The sequence below is a fragment of the Lasiosphaeria miniovina genome (genome assembly GCF_030549165.1).
Source record: "Lasiosphaeria miniovina strain SMH2392-1A chromosome Unknown B0T26scaffold_1, whole genome shotgun sequence".
NCBI classification, from domain to species: domain Eukaryota; kingdom Fungi; phylum Ascomycota; class Sordariomycetes; order Sordariales; family Lasiosphaeriaceae; genus Lasiosphaeria; species Lasiosphaeria miniovina.
In genome coordinates, this window is record NW_026848220.1 from 7,496,032 (window position 1) to 7,519,760 (window position 23,729).

Genomic DNA, 23,729 nt, shown 5'->3' on the forward strand with positions numbered 1-23,729 from the left:
ACATTGGGTTAGGTCAGGCCTTACAACGGGGGCGGGATTTGTTGAAAATATTGACGAGGAGGTAAATATCGTGGATGACTAAGCAGTATCTTGATGAGTCAGCAGTATTGAATCAATATTGATCGATAATTGATCGATAAGCGATATAGATTGATCCTTGTATTGAAAATATTTCGCCCACCCGCCGCATGAGCTTAGTAGCGAAGGGCTCATTCCGATTGGCGTCAAATCGTAGGGCTCCGCCGCCTCATGGCTCGGCTCCCCGCAAAATAGCGACGAACCCCCGGCTAATCCATGTTTGGGCTCCGAGAATGCCATTATGGCCGTCGTCGTCCAAACTGCTTCTGCTGCTGTTGCTGCGCCAAAGCATCTCTCCGGCGAAATTCCTTCGAGGAAGCTGACGCGGGAGGAGCTTCTCAAGACGCACAAGACGTATCTGAAAAGGAACGATGTGAACCCAGATGCGCCGAGGCCCGTCAAGCAACCGGAGCTGACTGAAGCCCAAGCCGATACACGATGTGTAGATTGTAGGTTTCTTTACTTGCGTGCCTGAACACATCTCATGGAGGTTGACGACTACTATGCCAAAAAAAGGAGATACCCTTGAGCGACTTGTGTGTCGAGACGCACTATCGCGGGCGCGGGATCATCGTTAAGATCATCAGCCCGCCATACATGGGCGCAGGCGCCGTGAGCGTGGCTGAAGACGCGTTCGGAAATGTCGACAAGCTGGCCATCTACAACTAGCCCGATTCGTCTATCCTGTCGGTCGTACCCGAGGGCTGCATCGTCGCCGTCAAGGAGTCGTACTACAAGCACAACGGCGCCGCGCTCGACTACATGATCTGCGTCGATCACCCATCTGATGTGGTCCTGCTGCGCGAGGAAGAACATGATGAATACGACTTCGCAACGATGCTGGCGTCACTCAACCTGCAGAGCGTCCACCTCGACTGCGGCTCGTTTTTGCGGAAGACGCGCATTGCCGAGTCGCAGCACCACGGTCGAGGCTTGTTCGCCACTGAAGCCATCAGAGCCGGCGAGCTGGTCTTTGTCGAGAAGGCGACACTCATGCTCAACCAGTACGAGCCGATGCGGGCGTCGGCTGCGCTATACGCCATGACTGTACGCCAGCCACATGAACCACAGCTACGTTCCTAACACGATGCAGTCGTTCTTGGGCGACATGCTAATCAGCCGGGCGACGCGCGACATTATAGCGAGCGAAGAACTCTTTCAGCAGTACGTCCCCGTCAAGTCACTCCTCGACGTACGCAATACCGAGTACAAAGCCAGCTAGGGCTTTGAATGCACGTGCACGCTATACACGGGAGAGCGCAAGTCCACGCCAGCCATACTCAACCGTCGTCGCGACGCCGTTGCAGCCGTCGAGAAGGCTTGCAACAAACGCCAGCCCGGCCGCGACGGTGTCATAGTTATGTCTAATACTATCATACGCAACACTAACCGTCTCGCGTACCAGCTCGAGGACCTACATGAACCCGAGGTTTATAATAGGTTGCCGCAGCTCCCGTTGATTTATTCTTCGAACTAGTGCGTAGCTTATCATCTCATTGCCTATTCATTGATATTTCCCCGTTACCAGTCCGGCTGCTCAACTAACATACAGAGGCAGGCTCATCGGCGCCCATCGTGGCCGCAAGAATCACGCCAAGGTAATCAAGTACGGCCTCAAGGTGCTGCGGAACTTTGGCTTCCTCAGCGTCCTAGCGGTGGCCGACGAGGAGATAGTAGCGGCTGATTGGGAGCCTATGAACATTTACACGCGTTCAGGCGACGCCTCGCTCATAACTGTTTACGTTATAGCTACACTACGGAGACTGACCGAGGCGTACAAAGCCCCAGGCCGCTCTGAAATGGCTAGGTAGTGCGCCGAAGCCGTCGAGTTTGGGTACCTCATTGTCACGGGATTCAAGAACGATTCAAGCGTAATCGAGGCACCAGAGTAGGGGGTGTGACGGCCCGCCTTACGAAAGTAGGGAAGTCAAAGGTTGAAGGCAGTAACGAATGTAGATTCAAAGCTAAGGAAGAGAAAGGAATCTATCACAGGGTCGGCGTAGGGCGCGGAGAAATAGGTGGTGGTGCTGAGCAAGTGAGGCAGTGCGCACAGACCACACTCTAACCATAATGCAGCCAATAGAATCAATCCTATCACATGAGCTCTGTGGCGACTGTGACAGGGGGGAACTAATATCGGTTGAAGTTAACGTATTTTATAAGCGAACGGATAATATAAGCGAACGGATAATTTTGCACCACCCCACTACAACTACCCTCAATTACACAACCACAACACTAGGAAATAACAATAACTGAATTAGAAATAGATGAATCAGATGATTCTGCAGCCTCCTTGCACGTGCGTGCATTATGGCCAGGCTTGCCGCACACGCCACAGCACCGAATCTTCGTTCGAGACCCCCTACATCACCACTACTTTATCGTATTTCCTGGGTTAACTGCTCACCCACAGCCTTCTGATCTAGTAGATCCTGTGCCTCTTGTACCGTAAGTGACCCTCCAAGCCGTATACGTGTTTTTTTAGCTCTCCGTCTCTTACTAAGCCCCTCATTGGCCTTACGTAGTGCCGAGACCTCAGTACGTAGAAGAGCTACCTCGTGCATCACAGCCATTGTACCTTTGGCTAATCGATCCACAGCAGTTAGCATTGGGGTTGGAGAGCTGCCCTGATGGTTGGAAATTCGAGTTTTAATAAACGCTGACTGTGAGGTGGTTTCTCGAGGGTTGTGTGGCGTTTGGGAGACCCAAGGTAGTGTAGTGGTTAGGCTTGAGGCTGGGGGTGTTGGGGTTCGAATGCGCACATCCAGCTTAGATATCACCCTTTCTGGGTCGTACGGCACAAGGCCAGCTCCGGCGAAGGCTCCTTGGATGTTCTTGTCGATAAAAGCCGTAAAAAATGCCTCTTTAAACGCACAAAGGAAATCCAACTTAGTGATATGTGTAATGTACATGCGCATCAACTCCTCGATTTGATCACCATAAGCCTTCTTCAACGGCCCAAAACAACCAACATCTAATGACTGGACTAGATGCGAGGAATGAGGAGGTATACAGAGTGTAATAATGTTATGCTTCTTGCAATAGTTCTCGAAATCGTCGGAATGGTGGCTTTCGTGGCCGTCAAGGACTAAGAGCCGGTATTTTCCCTTCGTACGAGATGCTGAATGAAGATCAAAGTGCTTGATGAAATCGAGGCCTTTCTCATTGGTAGTCCAGCCGTTATCGGTCGTCCCGATATACCAGGTAGCTGGAAGACCGCAATCTCGGTACTAACCCTCCTGGTGGTATTTCCCTTTTAAGAGGATGAATGGTGGGATAGCTCAGCCTTGAGCATTTACCCCCTAGATAACTATAGCCCATTCACGATTACCAGGTTGGACCTTTTTAGCTTTCCCATAGCCATCAGAAGTAGTAACAACCATCCCAGTAGTAATCATACCCATCGCAAACCCAGTCTCATCAAAGTTGTACGTATCTTCGTCAAGGATACCGTACTTGGCTTTAGTATTATACACAAGGGCAAACCACTCGCGAATAATCTTTGGATCTTCGCATTTAGCCCTCTGGTAGTCATATTTACGCGAAAAACGCGTCCGGAGTTCTGGTTGGCGTTTGACGAAGTTGTGAGCCCAGAGCTTGCCGACAGGGGGCGCGTCGCGTTCGCGTAACAGTCGGTTGGCCATATCTTCCACAAAACGAAGCCGAGGAGGAAATGCGCGTGCACATAGCTCAGATATACACTGAATAATTGTATGCTCCTCTAGATCTGTGAGTTTTCGTGAATTGGCTGGAATATCGCGTCGTGAAGGCCGACCGACGCGTCGGTTGTAGAGAGTAGTGTAAGGAACAGAATAGATCTTTGCTGCAGCTGAAAGACGGAGTTTTAGGTCTTTTCCAAGAGCTTCAAGGGCTAAGTTTAATTATGCTTCCTTTGAAGGTAGTGCCATATTGTGTGGTGAAGGAAAACGTTGCGAAAGGTCGAGAGGGTGGGGTGGTGTAAAATTATCCGTTCGCTTATATTATCCGTTCGCTTATAAAATACGTTAGTACTCTTATCATACTTTCTGTATATATTTTGTAAAGGGGTTCTAATTTACGGTGCGGCATTAACGCCGAATCTCTTGATCTAGGGATATAGCCGTTAGTATCCGATTCTTTCCGATTACCAGTGCTCTTTCCTCGCTCTTATTTCTAAGTTACTCAAGCTCTCCCGAGAAAGAACGAGTAGGAGTACCATCCCCCAACCCCCACCCGATCACCCCCCCCACCCGATCACCCCTTTTACACCAAAACACTACATCTTTGAACAACGACTACGTAGTCAATTATGAAGCTATTCACAAGCCAATGACGGATTTGGTTAGCTGCATGCATATATTTTAAGCTTAATATGGATTTGTCAGCCCATGGGCCCTACAAATCTCTTTGGCGCCTCGCAAATGAAGCGTAATTTAAGTTCCTTGTGTTCTCTTGTCCCTACCTATGAGTGTGTATTATATTGTACTGCCACAATGCCTACCTACACCGAAGACGACATGGCGAATGCCTACCTAGATGTAACGGATAACAAGCTTTCTATTCGTCAGGCTGCTCAAAAGCACGGCGTACCGTACACAACACTGAACAACCGGCTCAACGGCATCCCGGCCAAAGAAGAGAGCGTTCAAACACCCCCTAGGCTTACAGAGCCTCAAGAAAAGCGGCTCGTGGAGTGGATCATCAAGCAAGAGAGCCTCGGCTATGCGCCTTCCTATTCACAGGTTTCTAGCATGGCTGAAAGGCTCTGCAAATCAGTAGGCGATTTAGAGCCTATTGGAAAGAACTGGATTACTGGCTTTAAAGCCCGGAATCCCGCTATTCAAAGCAAAGTAGGCAAAAGAATGGAAGCAGCTCGCTTCAACGGCTTTACTCCTAAGGCTGTCAACTGGTATTTTGACATCAGGGAGAAAGAATACGGCTGGATCAGTCCTCGGCTTACCTTCAATGTCGATAAGGCCGGTATTATGGCGGGCTTTGGTAAGAAAACAACGCCTATTGTCTCTTCCTATGTTAATGCTATATAGGGCTTGATTCATTGGTCCTAGGGACCTCAGAGACAAAGAAAACCTTCCTAAAAAGCGACCAAGGCCGCGGCTGGTCCACTATGATTGAATGCATCGGTGCTACGGGTACTCTACTTAATCCGGGCATTATTTTTAAAGGAAAAGACCTTCAGACCTCTTGGTTTGAGCAGGAGATGGAGAAAATTGCGCCCTGGCGCTTCGTTACCACTGAAAAGGGGTGGTCTGACAACCAAATAGCGATAGGTGGCTTGAGGACATATTTCTTCCACAAACTGACGCCCTACTGGAATACCCCTTTGAAGCCCGGCTTATTATTCTCGATGGTCACGGTAGCCACACAACTGTAAGAGACAAGTCCCGTACCCTCTTTGGCCCAGTTATCTCATAGTATATATATAGGATGAGTTTATGACGATGTGCTTCCTGAACAACGTATATCTATGCTTTCTTCCGGCCCACAGCTCTCACGGCATACAGCCGCTTGACAACGGACCGTTCAATGCGGCCAAGGCTTACTATAGACGTGAGCTGGCTAAATTGGCGAGTCTAACTGACTCAGCACCAGTGGACAAGATCAACTTTATTCGCTGCTATAAAGTTGCTAGGGAGGAAGCATTCACGGAAAAGACCATCAAATCATCATTCCGAACGACTGGTAACTGGCCTATTAGTAGGCAGAAAGCCCTGAGGCACCCAGAAATACAGCAAGACAAAGAAAAGACCCCCGATCCCCCGGTACTTACCGGGACCCCTAACACCCCGACTACAGGGCGTCAGGTCAAGGATTTGGGCAAAGGAAGCGGTCCAGGTACAAGATGGAAATTTGAGAAAGCGGCTCGGGCCGTTGAAAAGCTTCAAATGGAGCTTATTATCAAGCTGTAGGAATCACCAGGGTACCGGTACTGGAAACAGCATGGCGCGCTGCGCGCCGTAAGGTGGTGGTTCAAGTGATGGATTCGTTTGTGTCTGTCTTTTTATCTATCTGAACAGGTGGGCGTAGGCCAATATATATGCATCTGTCAGGCCCGCTCCTCCACAGACGTTGCTGTGGCCAGGAATGCGGAGCCGCATTCCTTGGATCAGCGCGTCATTCCAGTATGTTATTCCAACACAAGCAGACTCGCATAGAGGTGCTTGAGGCTGAGCTGGAAAGGCTGAAGCCGAAAAAACGACGCAAAATTCCCAATCCAAATAAGCGATTTATGGATTTGGGTACTATTTTACAAGGCGGTGAGCTTCCCGCAGAGCCCCAAATTGAGGCTGAAGCAGAGCCGCAACCCGAAGAGATTGAAGATGAAGAGGATGACGAAGATGAAGAAGATGAAGAGGTTTTGCCGGTAAGAGTGACCCGATCTGGCCGTGTAACGCAAATCCCGGCTTGCCATTATGATTGAGCATGTAATTAGCTACATTTTGATATATCTGGTATACGAATAGCTTCAGAATTGACTGCGTAGTCGTTTTTCAAAGATATAGTGTTTTGGTGTAAAAGGGGTGATCGGGTGGGGGGGTGATCGGGTGGGGGGTGGGGGATGGTACCCCTCCCGAAGATCCTCATAACAGTGTGGCCTCTGATATCATCTTGGTTAGTGTGGACAGGCTTACCAAGTCGTATAAATCTGTATTCACGATGGAGGCCACCGCGGAACAATTGTCACATGTTGGCACGTGGTTGCAAACTACGGATGGCCTGAAGAAATTGTGACAAAGGCCCGACATTCGCGTCAAAGAGACTCGGGGTGAAACCCAGACAGCTTCACGCTCGGACAGACGGCCAGGCGGAACGAATGAACCAGGTGGTCGTAACCACCTGAGGACCTTTGTCAACAAGAAACAGGACGGCTGGTAGAGCTGTCGCCACTGGCACAATTCTCTCACAATACATCCAGGTCAGAAACCTCTAAAGTCTCTCAGTTCTTTGTGAATTGCGGATACGACCAAAGCTTCCGTCTTGGAGAGGAAGGGAGGCGATACAAGTAGTTAAAGGCAGACAGGGTTACCTGGTACGTACTTATACATCAAGGGTTATGACCGATTGTCATTTCTCCCAATATCTCGGCTTCCTTTCGTCTCCTGCGTGAACGGCTTGTATGCCCCTCGCGAACCTACGCTAGCTCTTTCCTCCCGCCCCTACGATCACACATTATGACGGAATTTTTGGAGCCTACGCATTGATTAATTTTTCAAAAGCCGGAAGAGTCGCAAGCTGTTCGCCCACGAAACCCTAACCCGTCCTGGCCAGTTTCCTCCTGCTTGTTCTTAGGCCGCCCTTCCTAATCTCGAAATCGTCGCACACAGACCCGGTTTTTCACCCTTCTCGTTTTTTTTGCAAAACATCGCTCCAGCTACGGTCGAGCATCATAATTATTCTCCCCAGCACACATATATACACACTACACAATAGCAACGCAAAAATTCGCGACGCCATGACCCCCGATGAAAGAATGGCCATTCTCAATGCCGTAGCTAACCGGCGCCATGCTGTTCTCGCCCAAGTCGCCAAAGCCCGCCCCGAGATGGTGAAGCCGGACGTCTCCAAAGGCACAGTCGACAAGTACGAGGATCGGTTCCACTACAAGTTATTCGAGGACGGAGTTAGACAGCAAGTCAGTACCGATCACATCGGCTGGCACGTTGACCGGAAAATCTGGGCGGCCTATCTTGGCAGCAAGCCCTTCTCCTACATGAAAGAGCCCGAGAAGTTTGCAGGCCCCCACAGCCTCCCTTGGGCCAAGTTTCTCCAGAACCAGATTGTCAGCGAGCCCGGCGTCAACACTGCCCAGACTACCACCCCTTTTCCAACGGCGCCCGGCGTCAACACTGCCAGACTGCCACCCCTTTTCAGACGGCGCCCGCTTCATCGAGACGACACCGTGCCCCGAGCACTACCTACACAAGCACGGTTAGACATGGCAGCAGCCCGTCCGTCTCCTTCAACGCTTCCCCGGTAGGCCACAGAGTCGAACGCGCCAAGCGTCCCCGCATCGAGTAAGCCCGAGTATAATCATGCTTGTAGCGAGTTCCGTCGAGAGCTAACCTTGCCTGAGTAGATCCAAGAAGAGCTTCACGGTCGAGGTAGGCAACGAGGCCCCGACCGAGGTAGCCGGCGGCGGGAAGTACATCTGCCGCAAAAAGATCATTGAGACGTACTACGAGAAGCAGGCCGACGGCAGCGTCTGTAAGGTTTTGGAGAAGGTGTCTACGGAGACCTTCCCAACCGATAATGCCCTATTCGATGACGATAGTGGAGACGAGGAGGCGTAGGGGGGTAAATTTGTACGCCATTGAGGGATAGACAGGATTGGGGTGTACGGTCATATCGTTAGGCGACGGCTCAGCGGATTCTTGGAGGTTATTTAGTACCCCAGAATCTTGAACGGTGCCAGCTTCTTGAAGTCGAACTTGCCGCTTAGTCGGTTTGTCCGACTTTTTTTGCGCAACAAATAAACTTTATCCCTCTCCTTAAAGATCGGACCCTTCGATCTTCGCTGATTGTAGTACTTTGCTCATTCTTCCGCAAATGATGACAAGTTGTTGGTGAAACATCATGTAAATCGCGCGCATCCAGTGTACAACCCCGGGCGCCTGGAACATTTCTGTTCCTATATCTTCCTATCCAAACTCCAACCCCAAACCAACCAAGACGGTCTAGGAGACCTCAAAACCCCTACTCTGTTACGCAGAGCATAATACTATCTGTAACACGAATACGAAGGCTGAGACCAAAGAGAGGAGCTGGTTGCTTCGAGACGGTGAGTCGCTCCGGGTCGCGCACTGGCCACATCATCCTTTGTCCTTGCGTTCAGGTATAATTAAAGTATTGGCGTATTGTTCCCGTAAACAGCCCTTTCTTTTGCAAACAGGTTTTCTGTTTTTTACTCTGGCATCTCTCTGCGCTTCAGTTTTGAAACTCCAACGTAAAGTCTCCATAAATGAAATCGCTAATAAATCCATGCTCATATTCTATTCTAGGTTAGATTATTGAACACGTAGAAGATGAGCTGAAAAATGGGAGAAAATACGAGGAATTGAACGGTGCGGCGCACTAAAATCGAAATAACTATTCCTATCAAGATGGAAAGACGGTGTGGATAGATTCCTTTTCCCCCTCCTTAGTCAAGGTACCGTAGATGGCGATTCGCGAATCGGAAATAAAAGTGCCGAGGTGAAAATAACAAAGCTAGGAGCACTGTGACCGCCAGAATGATTGAATTTGCCTTTTCTGTTTCCTTCTTCATCCTTGGATTTTTTCTTCTTATCCCTGCCTTCCTTAGCGTCCTTCTTCACTTTGAGTGGTAGTCTGGGGGTGAGCGACTTTCGTTCCATTTGGAGTCATTCGACGGCGCGTTACCTTAGCTCTGCACCGAGCCTTGGTCTGCAGCACCTTGCTCTTGGGCGCCTCCTTGGCCTGTAGCACCTTGCTCTTGGGCACCCCCCTGGCCCCTAGGCGCTTCGCGTGGGTCTTCGTTCGCAGGTGCATCCGGGGCGCGCCGGAGGTAATACTCTGGCGCCCTTCTTCGATCCGCCCAGAAGCGATTCTGAAGCCACTAATTAAAAAAAGATACAAGTCAGCGATACTGCCGCTGTCTGCTCGGCTCTGTTTTGGCCGGGACGGCGAGAGTCGGATGGTGCGTCTTCTCTGAACAATAAACCTACAGCTCTGAGCATCAAGTCCGGGGCCCGAATCGGCTCAGGTGGGTCGCCATAGAATTTGTCCACGAATCTGCGGAGCCCTGTCTTCTCCTGATCATCGGTTGCGCTGAGCGCCTCCTGAATCCTTTCGTGGATGTAGCCCACCTCGGGCCGGCGCGCTGGATCCTCAATCATGCACTCGGCTACAAGACGCCGAAGGTTGTCATCGACCAAGCTGAGCCGCAGGTTCCTCGTCAGCCAGCTCCCATATGTCCTTATGTACGGTTGTTGGTCTTCGTCGTCTAACGCCCACGCAAGCGGCCGGGGGGGGTTCTATCTGAGAGTGATCAGGTTCTACATGATCTGCATGGATGGAAGAAGCGTGAAAGCTGTCGTTAGTGAAATTGGTCATTTTGCTGGCTGTTACGGTTTGGGGAGAGGTGGGCCGTTGAGACCTGGTCTGAACTCACCATGCCAACCTGAAAGAGGTTAGTCTTCCAAGTATAGTTGCCCGCAATTCTGGCTCCGGCGGGTTGAAGGCCAGCCGGTAGCGTCTCGACATGATCCCACTCGGAGGTGAATTGTTCAGGCGTGTAATAAAGCTCCTTGCCTCGCATTCGTGTGTTCCAAATCCGGATTCTGTTTTTATTTTGTTTTTATTTTGGGGAAGATATTAGCAAAACAATTCATATTCAATCAGAGCCCTAATCTCGTCGGCTGGATATAATCAAAGTCTGGAATGAAGAGAAACTTGAACAAAAGTTAAACATACAGGTCTTGTCGGATCCGGTCATTGATATCCATGGAAAGACCGAAATCTGATATCTGTTCGTAGTTTCCATCCCCATGGTTTGTGGTGAGTCTAATGCTCTAATTCCCGATTTCGCAGTGTTTCTTGCATACGTGTTCACGGGTGGCTAGGAGCTTACCACTAGCGGCGGTACAATGGGGTGGCGGGGGTTTTGTTCTCCTGGTTGATCTGGGTCGCCGACTAAGACTGCGGTTGCGAACCAGATCAGCATGCTACAAACGGAATACATTTTGTTGATTGGGACAGAAACAAAGACAGTACGCACCGTTGTCCAGGGAAAGATCAAAGTGTATATAGTTGGTTGTTGGTTCGGAGAGCAGAGAGTATTCTTCGATGAGACCGCGTGCTCCGTCGGCGTAGTACTTCCTATCGATGGGCGGGTAGGCCATACCGACCACACCTTTAAAGACTGAGCGCGAGACAGGTTGGTTAGCTGGTTCTATGCCACCGCAATGGCGAAAGGGATGCGGCAGACAGAAACGAAAACTCACGACAGTCAAACATGTGCCACAGAAGCCGGTTCGGGAGCAACGGACGCCCCACAGGCTCTCTACCTTCCTTGCGGCGTGTTTCATGCGCATCGACAAACTTTTGTACGGCTTTCTGCAGGTCCCCGCGCCTGTAGTAATCCGAGATTATGTAGAGCCCTAGGTCGGCGGCATCCGTTCCATCGCGTTCATTGATCAATTCTTGGAGACCTTCAGGCCAGCTGTGGGCTTGAATAATGTGTTTGGCGCCCTCAAAATTCTGCCAGTCGACCCAACAGATCAGCTCGATAAATCTTTGCAGACAGCGGTGGGGCATGTGATGGGGGGGTGTGTGGCCTCGTACAGCTAGCATCTGACGCTCCTGGCCGACACTGTCTTTAACTTTTGCGTCGATTTCTTTCTCCAAAGGTGCCTGATTGTTTTTCATTTTTGGTTTCAAGTCAATTAAAGAGGCCCCTACAATACGTAGCCGGGGACCCGAAAAACGAACATACCTTGATAACAACAAACCTGCGTTTGCCCTCAATGGGAGTCATTTCATAGAGAATGGTGATGCCAAAGCCACCGTGTCCCAGAATCTTCACGTACCTGTAGTCGAGCGCCTCGATTTGTTTCGAGGCAAACCTGGCCGTCTTGACCACATTTACATAATCTTCCGGGGTCGCCGAACGTCGCCTCTTTCGCGACCCCGATTCCAGGGTCGCCGAACGCGGCCTATCTTGCAGCACCAGTTCCGGGGACATGATCCGTGGCCCCCTTCTCGGAAATCGGCCATCACTACGCTGCTTGAACCGTGGGTCACTCCTATTCCGACTGCGGCTAGTGCCGGGGGACGTGGCGAATATGGGAGTGCCAGAACGCCACGGACCCGACTTCTGCCCCGTCGAGAATTCTCTGCGGAAGTCTTTGAAATAGGTCGTCGCCGCCCTTTTAAGCGCTTTAAAGCGGGCTTCTTCAAGGGGCGCCAACATACTGGGCGTGTTGTCTGCAAACCTTGTCTGGCGTAAGCACTGTCTCTGAGTATTGATAATGGGCCCAGAGGCAGTGCTCATGCGAAAATTGGGCTTGGCATTACAAGGCCTCCAAGCGGGAATGTAGGCGTGGTTGTATCCTAGTTGAGCCGTGCAGTGGATAGCGTGTCAATGCCCGAGATTTTGTGTTACTTGGTGGTTATCCTCAATATTCTATACTTGTGCGACGAGGACGAGGACGAGGAGGACGAGGAGACAACGCAATCTAATTATTGACCGACTCCCTAGTCTCCAATTACGGGTCAGGATAGAAGCCTCGGGAAGACGCTTTCGGCGCGCACAAAGGCGGCTCGAGGTCCAACATTCCAGCCCCCGTCTCCCCGATTTCTTTGTCGGGCCGAAGGGCGTGATTAAATAACTGCCTAATCAGGATCGAGGCAAACATTCTTGTTGACTCCTTTTACTGTCCCTGGCATTATCCGAGTCCGGCTGCTTTACCAATCCACAAAGTAGTCAATGCCGTCCACAACGGCACTCGCAGCCACGCTGCTATGGTCTTGCCCCATATACTCTTTGAGAACCACGTCTCTGGCCCTGCGGCTCCCTTGTAGGCGGTCAAACAGCTCGTGGCAGTAGTCGGTCATGCGGCTGAAAGACAGGATGATGGCCTTTCGCGCCTGGAATTCAGCCTCGGTCTCGGTCCGCCTGCGCACGGGGAACTGCTCCAAGCTGCCGTAGCTAATGACAACTGCCGGCCGAGACAGGGCGGTCCCTTTCCGACTGTGACCGCAGCTCCCATACACCAGCAGGCCGCCGCCCGTGCCCAGGCGTTGGCTTACCATGTTGAGCATCGAGCCGTTGGCCCAATCGAGCGCCGGGCTCGCCGATAGGAACGTGTCGAACATGTCGGGCCGGGCGATGAGTGCGAATACGACAAAGAGGCCGCCAAACGAATGGCCGTACAGGGCGTCACGGGTGAAGCGCACGCCGGGGAACAGGGTCGAGCGGATCCACGGGCGCAGCGACGCGTCGATGAAGTCGATGAATTCGTCGGCGCCCGAGGGCGGCGTCTGGGGCGTTGGCAGCGGCGGCCGGAAGTCGACGGCCCGCCGGGTGAAGCTGTAGACGTCGTCGCTGAGTGGGTAGCCAATGCTGACAACGACGCTGTCAGGCTGCGACGGCTCCACTGCCAACCGCCGCTTGAACCCTTCGGACGCGGTCATGCCAAGGGCATTGCCGTCGACGACATACCTAATATTGTGCACCCAAATTTCAGCGTAAGCTGTTGTTATGTGAGTCGTGCAGGATAGTTGGTAGGCGGTAATTAGGTGGTAAGCTTGCATCGCGAGGGCCGATTTGTTTCCCACATCGCGCGACTCCCAGCCAAAGGGCCACGAGACTTCGATCTGATATGTCAGGTTCTTGGCGGCGCTCGTCACATTCTAAAGAGCAATGCTGGGGAAAACGGTTGTGGGAAACGCTGACACTAGCGGCGTGAAGGACCAGGCTGCCGGGGACGCTATCGCCGTTGGCTAGCCAATACCCAAACAATTAGGTAAAATAGGGGCAGGGTTGTGTGAGACGCGTGTAAGTAAGGTAGTAGATGAAATAGTAAATGAAATCTTATGAGCGAAGAGCACCGGTATTAATATGTCTATATGATCTCTCACGTCATGTATGGCCATCCGTCTGGAGGGCGGGGCGTGGTCGACACCTCGCCCAGGTCGCAGTGCATGCAACGATGCTACCGCGGGCACGGCAGCATAGTACCTTGCAGCTGCTCGGTACCCGAGCGAATCGTCCGGCCAATGTGCTTTAGCCCCATTGATGCTGATCTCTACCTGCGCACTTGGGTGTCTATTGGGTATGGGAAGCTGAGCGGGCAAAATTTAATCCACTATCGCAAACAGAGCGTGCATGGTGGTGCATGGTGGTAGGCACTAGACCTATTCGTACTTCGTAATGCGAGGCGCTCGGATTCTGTGTCACGGCAAGTCGGGACGACGATAATTGGAGTTTCGACCACACTCAGTAGGCCAGTTCCATGGCAAATTCGTCAAAGGCACTAGTAGTCAATCGTCCAATTATTCGTCTGCCTGCCTGCCTGTCTGCTGCAGGCCATTACGATCCATACGGATCTGTCCGCCCGCCCCCATCAGCCCCCTTCACTACATGACAGCCATCATCCCGTCTCACCATATCTGTTAGTATGTCCATTTCCAACGCATCTTTGTACTAGCAGCCCCACAGCTCGTGGCGCTTCCGCTTTCTATATACATCGCAATGTTGTATGTATGTGGGTGGGTATCTGTACCAAAGGTTTATATAGATGACAAAAGAACGTAAGAAGAATAGTATGCAGCTAGTCCAGTCCGTTGGCCCTGTAAGAATAGAATCGTGTTAATTCAAGACGCCGGCCCAATGTGCCACACTGTGTGGCAAGACACGCCTGGGTTTTAGTTGCCGAGCAGTGCCCCAAATTCCAATGACGTTCACACCGCCAGTCAGCCAACCATGTAGCCAAGGCCGCTGCGAAATACAGAAAAGAGAAAGAAACTAGACAAAAACCCTAGACAAATCACGGCTTGGTGACCTGTTCCTTCCTAAAGAATTTGAAGAAGCCAAAGGGAATGATCAGCTGCATGATGAGACAGATCCAGAACCATTTGCTGGCTATGCCTGGGAGGATCCCTTCGCTGAAATCGGGGAACGTGGTGGTCGCCTGCACCGCGTTCGGGCTCGTGGCCCTAGCAATCATGGTGGCGGCGCCGCCGATGACCTGCGAACCGATGAGCACGCCCATAACGTGCTGGCGCGTGAGCGTGGCGAGGAGCGTCATCCCGAGACCGACAATCTGGATCGTGTCGAGCAGGCCCAGCCAGAGCCAGACGCACCGGGAGAGGATGGCAGATGCCACCGGGCCGCCGACCCAGGGGAGATATCTTCCAATCCCCGAGGTGCCCCAGAGCTCTTGCGCCCAGCGCGGAGCGCCGAGCCCCAGGCCCGTGGCGAAGATAGGAAGAAGCCAAGGGTGGCTGTTAGAAAAGACGGTGAATATTAGAATTAGGGCGCACCAGAGGATGACGAAGAAGAGCACGGCGAGCAAGAAGATAGCCCAGCCGGGCACGTGTCTGGACGAGAATAGGAACTCCCAGCTTCGACCGTATGGAGCCGACAGCCAGTAGTTTTGCAGCACGACCATGACGAAGAACCACAGCACCGTCTTGCGGCGGAAGAGCGACACGTAGTAGCCCGGGATCGTCTCGGGCGACTGTCGGTAGTAGTCGGGCAAGCCCCAGAACAAGACCAGGCCGATGGTCCAGAACAGCACCGCGATGGGGATGGCGATCACGATGCCCTTGGGGATATTGGACGTTCCGACGCTGCCGGACGCGGAGCCGGTCGGGTGGAAGGGGTCCGACATGAGCGAACCCCAGTACCAGAGGGCGGCCGAGTAGAGCTGCGCAAAGGCGGTGATGACCAGCGCCCGGACGGCCCACAGATTTGTCGAGGCACCGCTCTCGTCGCCAAAGTTGAGCGAGAAGTCGAGGGCGCCCGAGCTCGCAGCCGCGGCGTAGAATGCAGTGGCAACATCTTGCACGTTGCCACGTTGCATGTAGCCAGGAACGAAAGAGGCAATGCCGAGGAGCATGAAGGCTATGCCGTAGAGCAGCCAGGGCAGCGAGAGCGCGTAGACTGACTTGAAGCGGCGCACCATGAACCACCAGATGAGGGACGTGGCAATGTACGTGCCCGCCACCGTGTACAGTTTGCGAGAAGACTGGCCCGTCTCGCCTGTGAGCAGCACGATTTGGTACGAGTTGGCCGAGATGACCTGGCCGGCGGCTAGGAGGACCGAGTAGACTGGCCAGTCGCGGAAGACGCGGATGGACAGGATCTTCCTTAAACCTGTCGGCGGTTTGTATTCGTTGCCCAACAGGAACTCGTCATCCGTGACCGCCACCATACCCGTCCTCCTCTTCTCGTTCGGCATGCCCACCTGTACCTCGCCGCTGGACGCCTCGGCCACGGAATCCGAGTGCGTGTCGGGCGTCGACGTAAAGGTCATGCCGCTCTGGGCCCTCGGCATGCCCAGCTTGGCGTCTCGGTACCTGCTGAACCACTCCTTCTCGGACTTCTTCAGAAACCCGGCAATGCAGAGGTTTCCCTGCGAGTTCTCAACGGTCAGGTCGTCGAGCATGCTCTCGTAGCGGGCGTAGAATTCGCCCGTCGTGTCTGCGAAGAAGGGGTCCACCTTCTGGAGTTTCAAGTCGCTGCGATCTCCCACCACGTCTTGCAGCGAGATTGTGCTGCCAGAGCTGTTGCGGTTGGGCGAGTATGATGACTGCGCAAAGGGAAGCACCGGAGCGACGATCTCGTCATCGTGAGCTCCAGCCCCGGCGAGCGAGAGCGACTCCATGCTCTGTGTGCCGTCCTCCAGCGCGCTTATCCCGGGAATGTGGGGTATCATGAACGGAGTCGAGGTTCGCGACGGCGGCACCGACGGAACAATCGACTCTGGTCGCGGGCTCCCTCGTATCGAGCCAGACTCATTGTCCTTCATGGTGGGCAGGGCGTGATTCGACGACGAAAAGAAGAAGGTCGACCTGCTCAGGGGGCTGGCCAGGCTCATGGGCCGCTTGGCCTTGCGCTCAGTCTCGTGGTGGTGGATGCGGATCGCCTCGCTGTGGAGCTCGTTGACGCGCTGAACCCACTGCACCACGGGGAAACGCTGCTTGGCACCCCAGGCGCGCATGGTGGCGCGCTTCTCCGGGGTCGATTCGAGGGCCGAATAGATTGCCTTGCGGAACTGGGCGATTAGGTGCTGCGGGCTGGTGGACTCGATCGTGTACCAAAAACCCGGCATCTGGCCGAGCCCTCCGACGCGGGCGCCTACTCCCAAGGCGCCTCGCCGGCCAGACTCGACGGCCACCAGGCCAAAGGGCTCGTCTCGTGAGGGTATCAGGGCGAAATCAGCCCCGTTAAACACGGCAGCCGGTAAAGACGTGAACTCAGCCCGGTAGAAGACTCTCCCAGGGAACATGTCCGCAACCTTGCCGAGCTTCAAGGCGGCGAATTTGCCATGCAAATCTGCTTCTGTCAGCACTGTCTCGAGACACGCGGGGAGGAGGGGAGGAGGCAGGGCAATACTCACCAATAACAGGCCCAACGCATATAAGCTGGGTCTGGGGGAACTTCTCAAGGATGCCAGGAAAGACGTCCGCGATCAGGTCGACGCCCTTCTGGTGCGACCATCGCCCCGCAAAGATAAAAAGCTCCGCGTCCGCGTTGACTTCGAGGCCAGCCCACTCCTGGGCCTGCTGCTTGGCAGCCGCCCGGTGTCCGCGGTTCTCGTTTACGTCTCCTTGTATTTCGAGGTCTTCCTTCTGCTTCTCTGCCAACGCCTTGCTGCCCCCGGCGTGATGGGCGGGCTCCGGGGCTGTCCACTCGGCCGTGTCGGTCGGGTCCGGATTTGGGAGATGGCCGATTGTCTTTAGCGACCAGAAAATCGGGTACCTAGCCAGCGACCGATCGCCGTACTTCTTGGACACGCCTACAGCTCCGAAGCCGTGCTGGTGGATACGGAGATAGGACGCCCCCGCGTGCAAGAGGTTAAACGCGCTACCATACTGCACATAGCTCTTGACGATGTCCTGGCTGAGGCCAAAAACGTCGCACACTTCCCGCGTCTCTTCTGGCGTACGCATGCTCCACATGCCCTGAAATTCGGCATTGTGTAGCGATAGGCAGCACGGTATTGTCCTTTCCTCGGGGAGCAGATAGAGCGGCGCCGCGGCGCCATGGTAGTCGTTCATGTGGTAGAGGTCGATCTGCGGGAAGCGACGCATCGTCTCTGCAATACACGCGTTCCAGGTGGCGTAGAGAATGGCGCTTTCGATGTCGTCCATCCGCGCGTGGTATGGGTCGGCCTTGGTTTGCTGGCGGAAGATGGGCGCGTCCAGGAGCACGTAGGTAATGTTGTTTCCAGGCGGAGACTTGGGCTTGTGGTACTGCACATAGACCTCGTACTGTTGACCAAGCACGGTCACGAACATGGACTCGGCGGGCGTGTCGAGGGGATAATCGACATCGCCCACGCAGGGCACGACCCAGATTATGTCGAGGTGGCTCAAAGCGGTGCTCATCAACTTGGCCATCACACCCAGCCCGCCAATCCGGATGACGATATTCCAGTCGTCGATGTTGTATTCCATCGTCGCCAGCAAAACGGTTCGTCTCTGACCGCCCGCCCCTGTCATCAGCGCGCCGCCAGCAACCGGCGAGGTCGGCGAGAGTGCAGTGGCTCCAATGGTCGACGGGCTAACTATAGTTCCATCCACGGGCTCCGCTGGGGCGTCCTTGGCCTTGGCCAAATGTAATTTCGCTCCTGGGAGACCCGCCCAAGGCCAGATCCACGCTCTGATGCCGCTGGGTCTCTTGAAGCCCCTCTTGTTGACCGTGACGCGGTAGAAGCTTCGGAAAAAGGCCCAGGTCGCCAGAAATCCCAAAATCAGCGGCAAGAGAGGCAGCAGGAAGAAGAGCAGGACCTGGATCCAAATGTGGCCCTGGGGCAAGACGTCCACCTGGAATGTTGCGTCGTTCAAAACCAGGCGATACGACAGCGCGGGCAGGGGCGGCGGGCCCGTGATGTTGAACGTGTTGTCTGGCAACCGGGGCGGCGGCAGGCGATTGGCGATTCCGTTGGCGATCAGATCTCCAAAAACCCACGTCTGATCCGGCTGGTCGTCGGGATTGATGCCCCACACGTTGAACTGGAACGTGCTGGGCCACTCGTCCATGTAGTGCAACTCCCAGGTGCTGTTTCCGGTAAGCGCCAGCTGGTTGGGAATGCCGTTGTCGTATCCCCACTTGTTGAAGGGGCCCTGCAGGGTTAGATGGGGGAACCGCCTGATCATTGGGAACGTGTCGGCGTGCTGCATGAACGAGGCAGAGCCGAGCGGTTGGCTCCAGTACTGTATCATGACGTGGTTGCCCTCCCATGCCTGGTTCGAAGTACCCGACCAGGGCTGGGGGTTTATCAGGACCTTTTGGCCGCCGCCCCTGTATGGGGCCCAGTCGCTCCAGCTAGAGCCCCAGGTGGTACTGAAGCGCCACTTGGAAGCACCAGGAGCCCGGTGGTTGACATACAGCTTCCCGTCGTCGCCCTGGCTGAGCAACGTGCTCGAGTAGTTGGCCCTAAATGGGAATACAACCGGGTTGTCAGATTGCCCAATGCGGATGAGGAATTTGTCCGTCGTCCCTGTCGACCCCGTCAACGATGTGGCGTTGGTTACGGTGATGGCGTGGACACCATCTGCTGCCCCGACCAGGTTTGCGGTCCACGAATATCCAGATGTGATGACCCCCGTGAATGGCAGGGCGTCCGCCTTATCCAGTTTCTCGCACTTGACCGAGCCCGAGTCGATCTTGGCCGTCTCGTTGCTTCCCTCGACCGTCGATGTAATCGCAATGGCGGCTGTGATGGCATCGCAACTCGACATTTCCTCGGAAAAGTGCAAGCCAATCTGTACGGTCCCCTTTGCCTGATCCGACTCGATAGGCGTGTCATGGCCTGGGATAAACTTGGTGATCATGGGCTTTGGGGGTGCCCACTTCGCAGACGGCACATAGGCGCGGTACTCGTAGGGTGCCATGGTGATGTTGCCAATGCAGCCGCTCAGGTTGGAGCTAAATCCCGATGACTTTTTGTCCGCCTTGCCGAGCGTAATCACATCGTAGGGGGAAAACAGGTTAGTGACGATCTCACCGGCATCGAACGGGGCAATGAAAGCATCGTTGCCGCTGCAGTCAAATGTGTAGGTGGTCTCCTCCCCGTGATTGTGAAACACCAGCCAGACAGGCGTCTCGGTCGTATTCTGCACACCAAAGTACATTGACCGGGCAATGCTCCAGACGCCAAATTCGGTCGCCGTCGTGCTGCCTTCGAGCAGGACCTTGCTTGTCTGCTTCGCCAGTGTGTTGAGAGAAAACCCGTCCTGGATCGACTGGAGCTCGGGCCGCGTCCGGAGCTCGAACATGTGCTTAAAGATGTTGCGAACCGGGTGCGAGGGGTCGCGGTGGTCATATGCGACGGTATCGTCCATGCAGCCGGTAGCGGCCTTGTCGAGCGGCCAGTCGACGTAGATGGCGGTGCCGGCCGTGTAGCAGCCATGTAACTTCCAGGCCAACGCGGCCGACATGGCCTGACGTCCGTAGACGTAATTCTCGGCCGTGCTGTCCAGCACGTAGAGTGCCTGCTCTTCGCCATAGTACATCAAAGGGACCCCGGGGAGCATCAGCGTCGTAATGAAGTAGGCGAGAAGCATGCGCTCGGTGCCTTGCGAAATTCCCGGCCACCTGAACACATCCTGGTTCGTTACGCCGAACATGTGCCTGGGGTCAAATTTTCCATTGTTGACATTGTAGAGGTCGTTGGTGAGCAATATCTGGTTCCTGTTCCGAGTCAGTGTCTTGTTTCTCTCGATGCGAAAAGCCTCCCAGCCTCGCGCGCCGATATCATCGCTACTATTGACGTGAAGTCACGGGACGGCTGGGCCTGCGAATCGGCCGGCGAATCGGAAACAAGCGGCTCGAATGGCCCGCAGGATTGAGCCGGCTGGACACGGAGATGATGGCCACTCGTGTCGGGCGCAACACTTTAACCACAGGCCAATTTTTGCCCGGCTCGCCCTGGCTGACCCGCCCAACGAACCGCTAATAACAACGCGAGGATCGACGGCCCGTGGCAAGATCACGGACGCGTGGAAGACACGAAGCGCAGAAGACCTAGACGCGTCGAATTCCCGCCCCATGTACTGACACAAGGAAATCGGAAGGGTTACTCACCATGCCTCCACCCAATCTGATGGCAGATCAAAGCCTGCTTCTAGATTTCCAGACATGCCGAGAAATCGGGTCATGAACCGGTAAATCGAGTAGTGGAAGGCACCGGCGTCAAGGGCACTCTCGCCTTGGTCGCGAATAAAGTTGTTAGAACTTGACGAGTCGTTGTACACGAGCTGCAGGGCGGCAAGCGGCGAAGTAGGCTTCTGGTCCGGACGGCGGCCACGGCCAAGGTAGATGGACCCGAGCGTGTTGCCGGATGTAATCTCGCCGGGGATGAAGAAATTATCCTTGTTGTACTTGAGGGCGCATTTGCGAATCGCGCTGCTGATATCGGCTTGCGCGTCGACAGTCACCTGGGCCGTGTCAGCATTCAAGCAACTGTGCGACGCACTTGGCAACTTACCTGCACGCCCTTGTCAACGCGGAAACCATCAATGTCGAGATTCGCAATAACCATGCACGTAAAGCGCTCAATCCGAGCCCGAACGGGGGGGTGCCATTCACGCAATCTGTCCTGCACCGAGGCGAACTTGGCCAGCTGTCTCTGCCAGTCCGGATGGAGGCCAAAGGCCTCGATGTCGCCATACTGGTCAAAATCGCTGTTGTAACAGCCCCGGAGCTGCGATTTCACATCGGTGCCGACGGGGTAGCCTGTCTCGAGCCAAAACTGGGGGTAATTGCACGTCGCGTTGTATTCGTTGCCAAAGGAGAAGTCCATGTACTGGCGCCCAGACTTCCAGACGGCCTTGTACTCGGCGGTACTGAAGGGCGTTGACGAGTTGAGATAGTCTTCGAACCCGATAAGGTCTCCCAGTGTGCCCATGGTGTGATCCAGGATGACATGCATGCCACGCTTGTGGATCTCGTCGACGGCCGTCCGCCATTCATCCAAGGTGCCAAAATGGAAATCCAGGAGCGTCAGGTCTAGAGGCGAGTACGAGTCGGCCCCCCATGGCTGGTTGATGAAGATGGATCCTGCTATGTATATGACCTGTTGGAGCGTAAGTGCGTGTCGCGCGGGGCGGGCGCTGGGGGGCTCACCTTGATACCGATGCCGTGGATGTAGTCGAGCGAGTCGACCAGGCCCTGAAGGTCGCCGCCATGGCGGAGCTGGTTGCTGTAGACGTCCTGCTCGAAGACGGTGCCATTAAGATTATCGTTGGTGGGGTCGCCATTGGCGAATCGGTCGAGGAATATCGTGTACGTAGGGACTCGCCATGACGGAGGAGAGGCGGTCCAGTCGTGGTCGGTTCGCTCTCCCCAATAGTCGAGGGGATTTACGGCTGTGGTGTTTTGGTTCAGGTTGTACTTGGCAAGCGAGGCGTCGAACCGAAGGCCACAAACGAGCGAAACCGAGCTGAGATAAACGAAAGTTGCAAGCAGCCAGGCAGTGGGAAGCATCGTGCACTGCTTCATGGCTGCTGCTCAGAAACGAAAGACCATGTGCGCCGCGATAGAAACGAAAGGCATCGCAAGCACACTGGAAGCACGAGAGCGAGAGGATGCAGGAGCCAAGATGTGCTCGAGAGGCCAAAACCTGGCTTGGGCTGGCTGGGGACAGCAACCCCGGACCACAGACTAGGGCAAATTTGTTATCAGCCTGTGTGGTCAGGGGGGGGAGACGGCTTCCCCATGGGCGGCCAGGTCTGACGGGACGCCATCACAGCACGACAGGGGGTGCAGATGGCGGCGCACGGGGGCGATCACGACACCAGTCGCTTGGTCATTTTCCTTGCCATTGATAAGCCCGTACTCTGTATGGTACTAGTCTAACAGCTGCTCAGCACCTCAACCCCGACGAGAGGGCAGACTGTGCAGCCCGGAAAGAAGGTGGAATGGACCCAAGAAGACCGAGACACGCCCCCAAGACCCTGCATTGGCGCGTCTAGCCTCCACGTTGCTGCTGGCAGCCGCCAGGAAGAGACACACAGCAAGTACAAACAGCTAACGATGCGGGAAACACCTCAGCCAGCGTCCAGGTGCTGGCCAGCGTCGCAAAGCGGCACCGCGCCTGCGTTGGCTTAAGCTTGCAGCAAGCTGGCAGATTGGGCCATGTGCTGTGAGGGCGGCACCAAGGGGCGCCAATGCGGGCAGTCGTGTGTGACCGTGACCGGCGTCAATCCTTTTGCCGAAGATGGGACTGCCACTGAACAGACTGGCAATTGGGACGGCGAAGAGAGGCAGACAAGACGCTGCACACGAGACCAGGACATCCTGGTGCGGGCGCCACCAGCAAGATGTGAAGCAGGGCCGAAAAGGTCAGGTTGTATCCGGGAACAACCAGTTGCAATTTCTCGTAATTTGTGCCGAGATGGACGGCAATCGTGGAGGAAAGCGGAAGGAGCAATTCTGGCCAATGAATGGGTACTGAGCAGCCTTGATTTGCGGGCTCGCCAGGGGCGGCCAAGCAAAAACACATCATCGTGCCTCAATGACCCAGTCAGCCAGGTACCATCCCCACCTCCCACTGCACTGCTTCCGAAACCCAGAGCAGGAGGAAGCGACCAGAAACCAGATGTGGTGGGGAATCCTCCAGGCAAGTGGCAGGCGTGGAGCGTCCGCTCCCCGCTCCAGCATCAATCCAAACCTTGTTTGGCCGTTGGCTCCACAACAGGCTTGGTCGCGGGACCGTGCGTCTGCCGGGGTCAGAAGCAAGAAAAGCGGCCCAAAGCGACCCCGACATGGGTAATGATCTGATCCGCTTCTTATCAATACGAGAGAGGCCCTACATTTCGTTCACTCTATCGTACCGTGACTGACGGCGGGGCACGGCGGGGCCAATCCAGAGCCAGCTACCAATTTGCCATCATGTGGGTTGTCTGCCATTTCATCAATCAGCGCCCAGAAGAGCCCGCAACCAGGAAACACCCCCCGA

General features: G+C 54.5%; 5 protein-coding genes across 5 annotated transcripts; 2 read left to right on the forward strand and 3 right to left on the reverse strand.

Annotated features, from left to right (window-relative positions):
- Nucleotides 1-319: 319 nt before the first annotated feature.
- On the forward strand, nt 320-1,970 carry B0T26DRAFT_746980 (uncharacterized protein; the record flags this gene model as incomplete). The annotated part of the gene is made up of 7 exons (XM_060444774.1): nt 320-520; nt 595-690; nt 748-1,125; nt 1,172-1,270; nt 1,337-1,518; nt 1,637-1,814; nt 1,890-1,970. The coding sequence occupies 7 exons, from the start codon at nt 320-322 to the stop codon at nt 1,968-1,970; spliced, it is 1,215 nt and encodes a 404-aa protein (XP_060304040.1).
- A 5,561-nt stretch (nt 1,971-7,531) lies between these two features.
- B0T26DRAFT_746982 (uncharacterized protein) lies at nt 7,532-8,369 on the forward strand (the record flags this gene model as incomplete). Its single annotated transcript, XM_060444775.1, has 3 exons — nt 7,532-7,873; nt 7,951-8,093; nt 8,156-8,369. 3 exons carry the CDS (start codon nt 7,532-7,534, stop codon nt 8,367-8,369), a joined length of 699 nt encoding a protein of 232 aa, XP_060304041.1.
- Nucleotides 8,370-9,457: 1,088 nt separating this feature from the next.
- B0T26DRAFT_671343 (uncharacterized protein) lies at nt 9,458-11,779 on the reverse strand (the record flags this gene model as incomplete). Its single annotated transcript, XM_060439309.1, has 8 exons — nt 9,458-9,652; nt 9,762-10,070; nt 10,208-10,376; nt 10,510-10,562; nt 10,667-10,734; nt 10,814-10,957; nt 11,040-11,448; nt 11,531-11,779. 8 exons carry the CDS (start codon nt 11,777-11,779, stop codon nt 9,458-9,460), a joined length of 1,596 nt encoding a protein of 531 aa, XP_060304042.1.
- A 722-nt stretch (nt 11,780-12,501) lies between these two features.
- Nucleotides 12,502-13,926, reverse strand: B0T26DRAFT_737584 (Alpha/Beta hydrolase protein; the record flags this gene model as incomplete). Its single annotated transcript, XM_060443472.1, has 3 exons — nt 12,502-13,258; nt 13,385-13,449; nt 13,906-13,926. The coding sequence occupies 3 exons, from the start codon at nt 13,924-13,926 to the stop codon at nt 12,502-12,504; spliced, it is 843 nt and encodes a 280-aa protein (XP_060304043.1).
- A 659-nt stretch (nt 13,927-14,585) lies between these two features.
- Nucleotides 14,586-22,396, reverse strand: B0T26DRAFT_841906 (alpha-1,3-glucan synthase-like protein; the record flags this gene model as incomplete). Its single annotated transcript, XM_060447557.1, has 5 exons — nt 21,896-22,396; nt 21,258-21,845; nt 20,855-21,207; nt 17,163-20,461; nt 14,586-17,101 (listed from the first exon to the last, which is right to left on the reverse strand). The coding sequence occupies exons 1-5, from the start codon at nt 22,268-22,270 to the stop codon at nt 14,586-14,588; spliced, it is 7,131 nt and encodes a 2,376-aa protein (XP_060304044.1). The 5' UTR covers nt 22,271-22,396.
- Nucleotides 22,397-23,729: the final 1,333 nt, after the last annotated feature.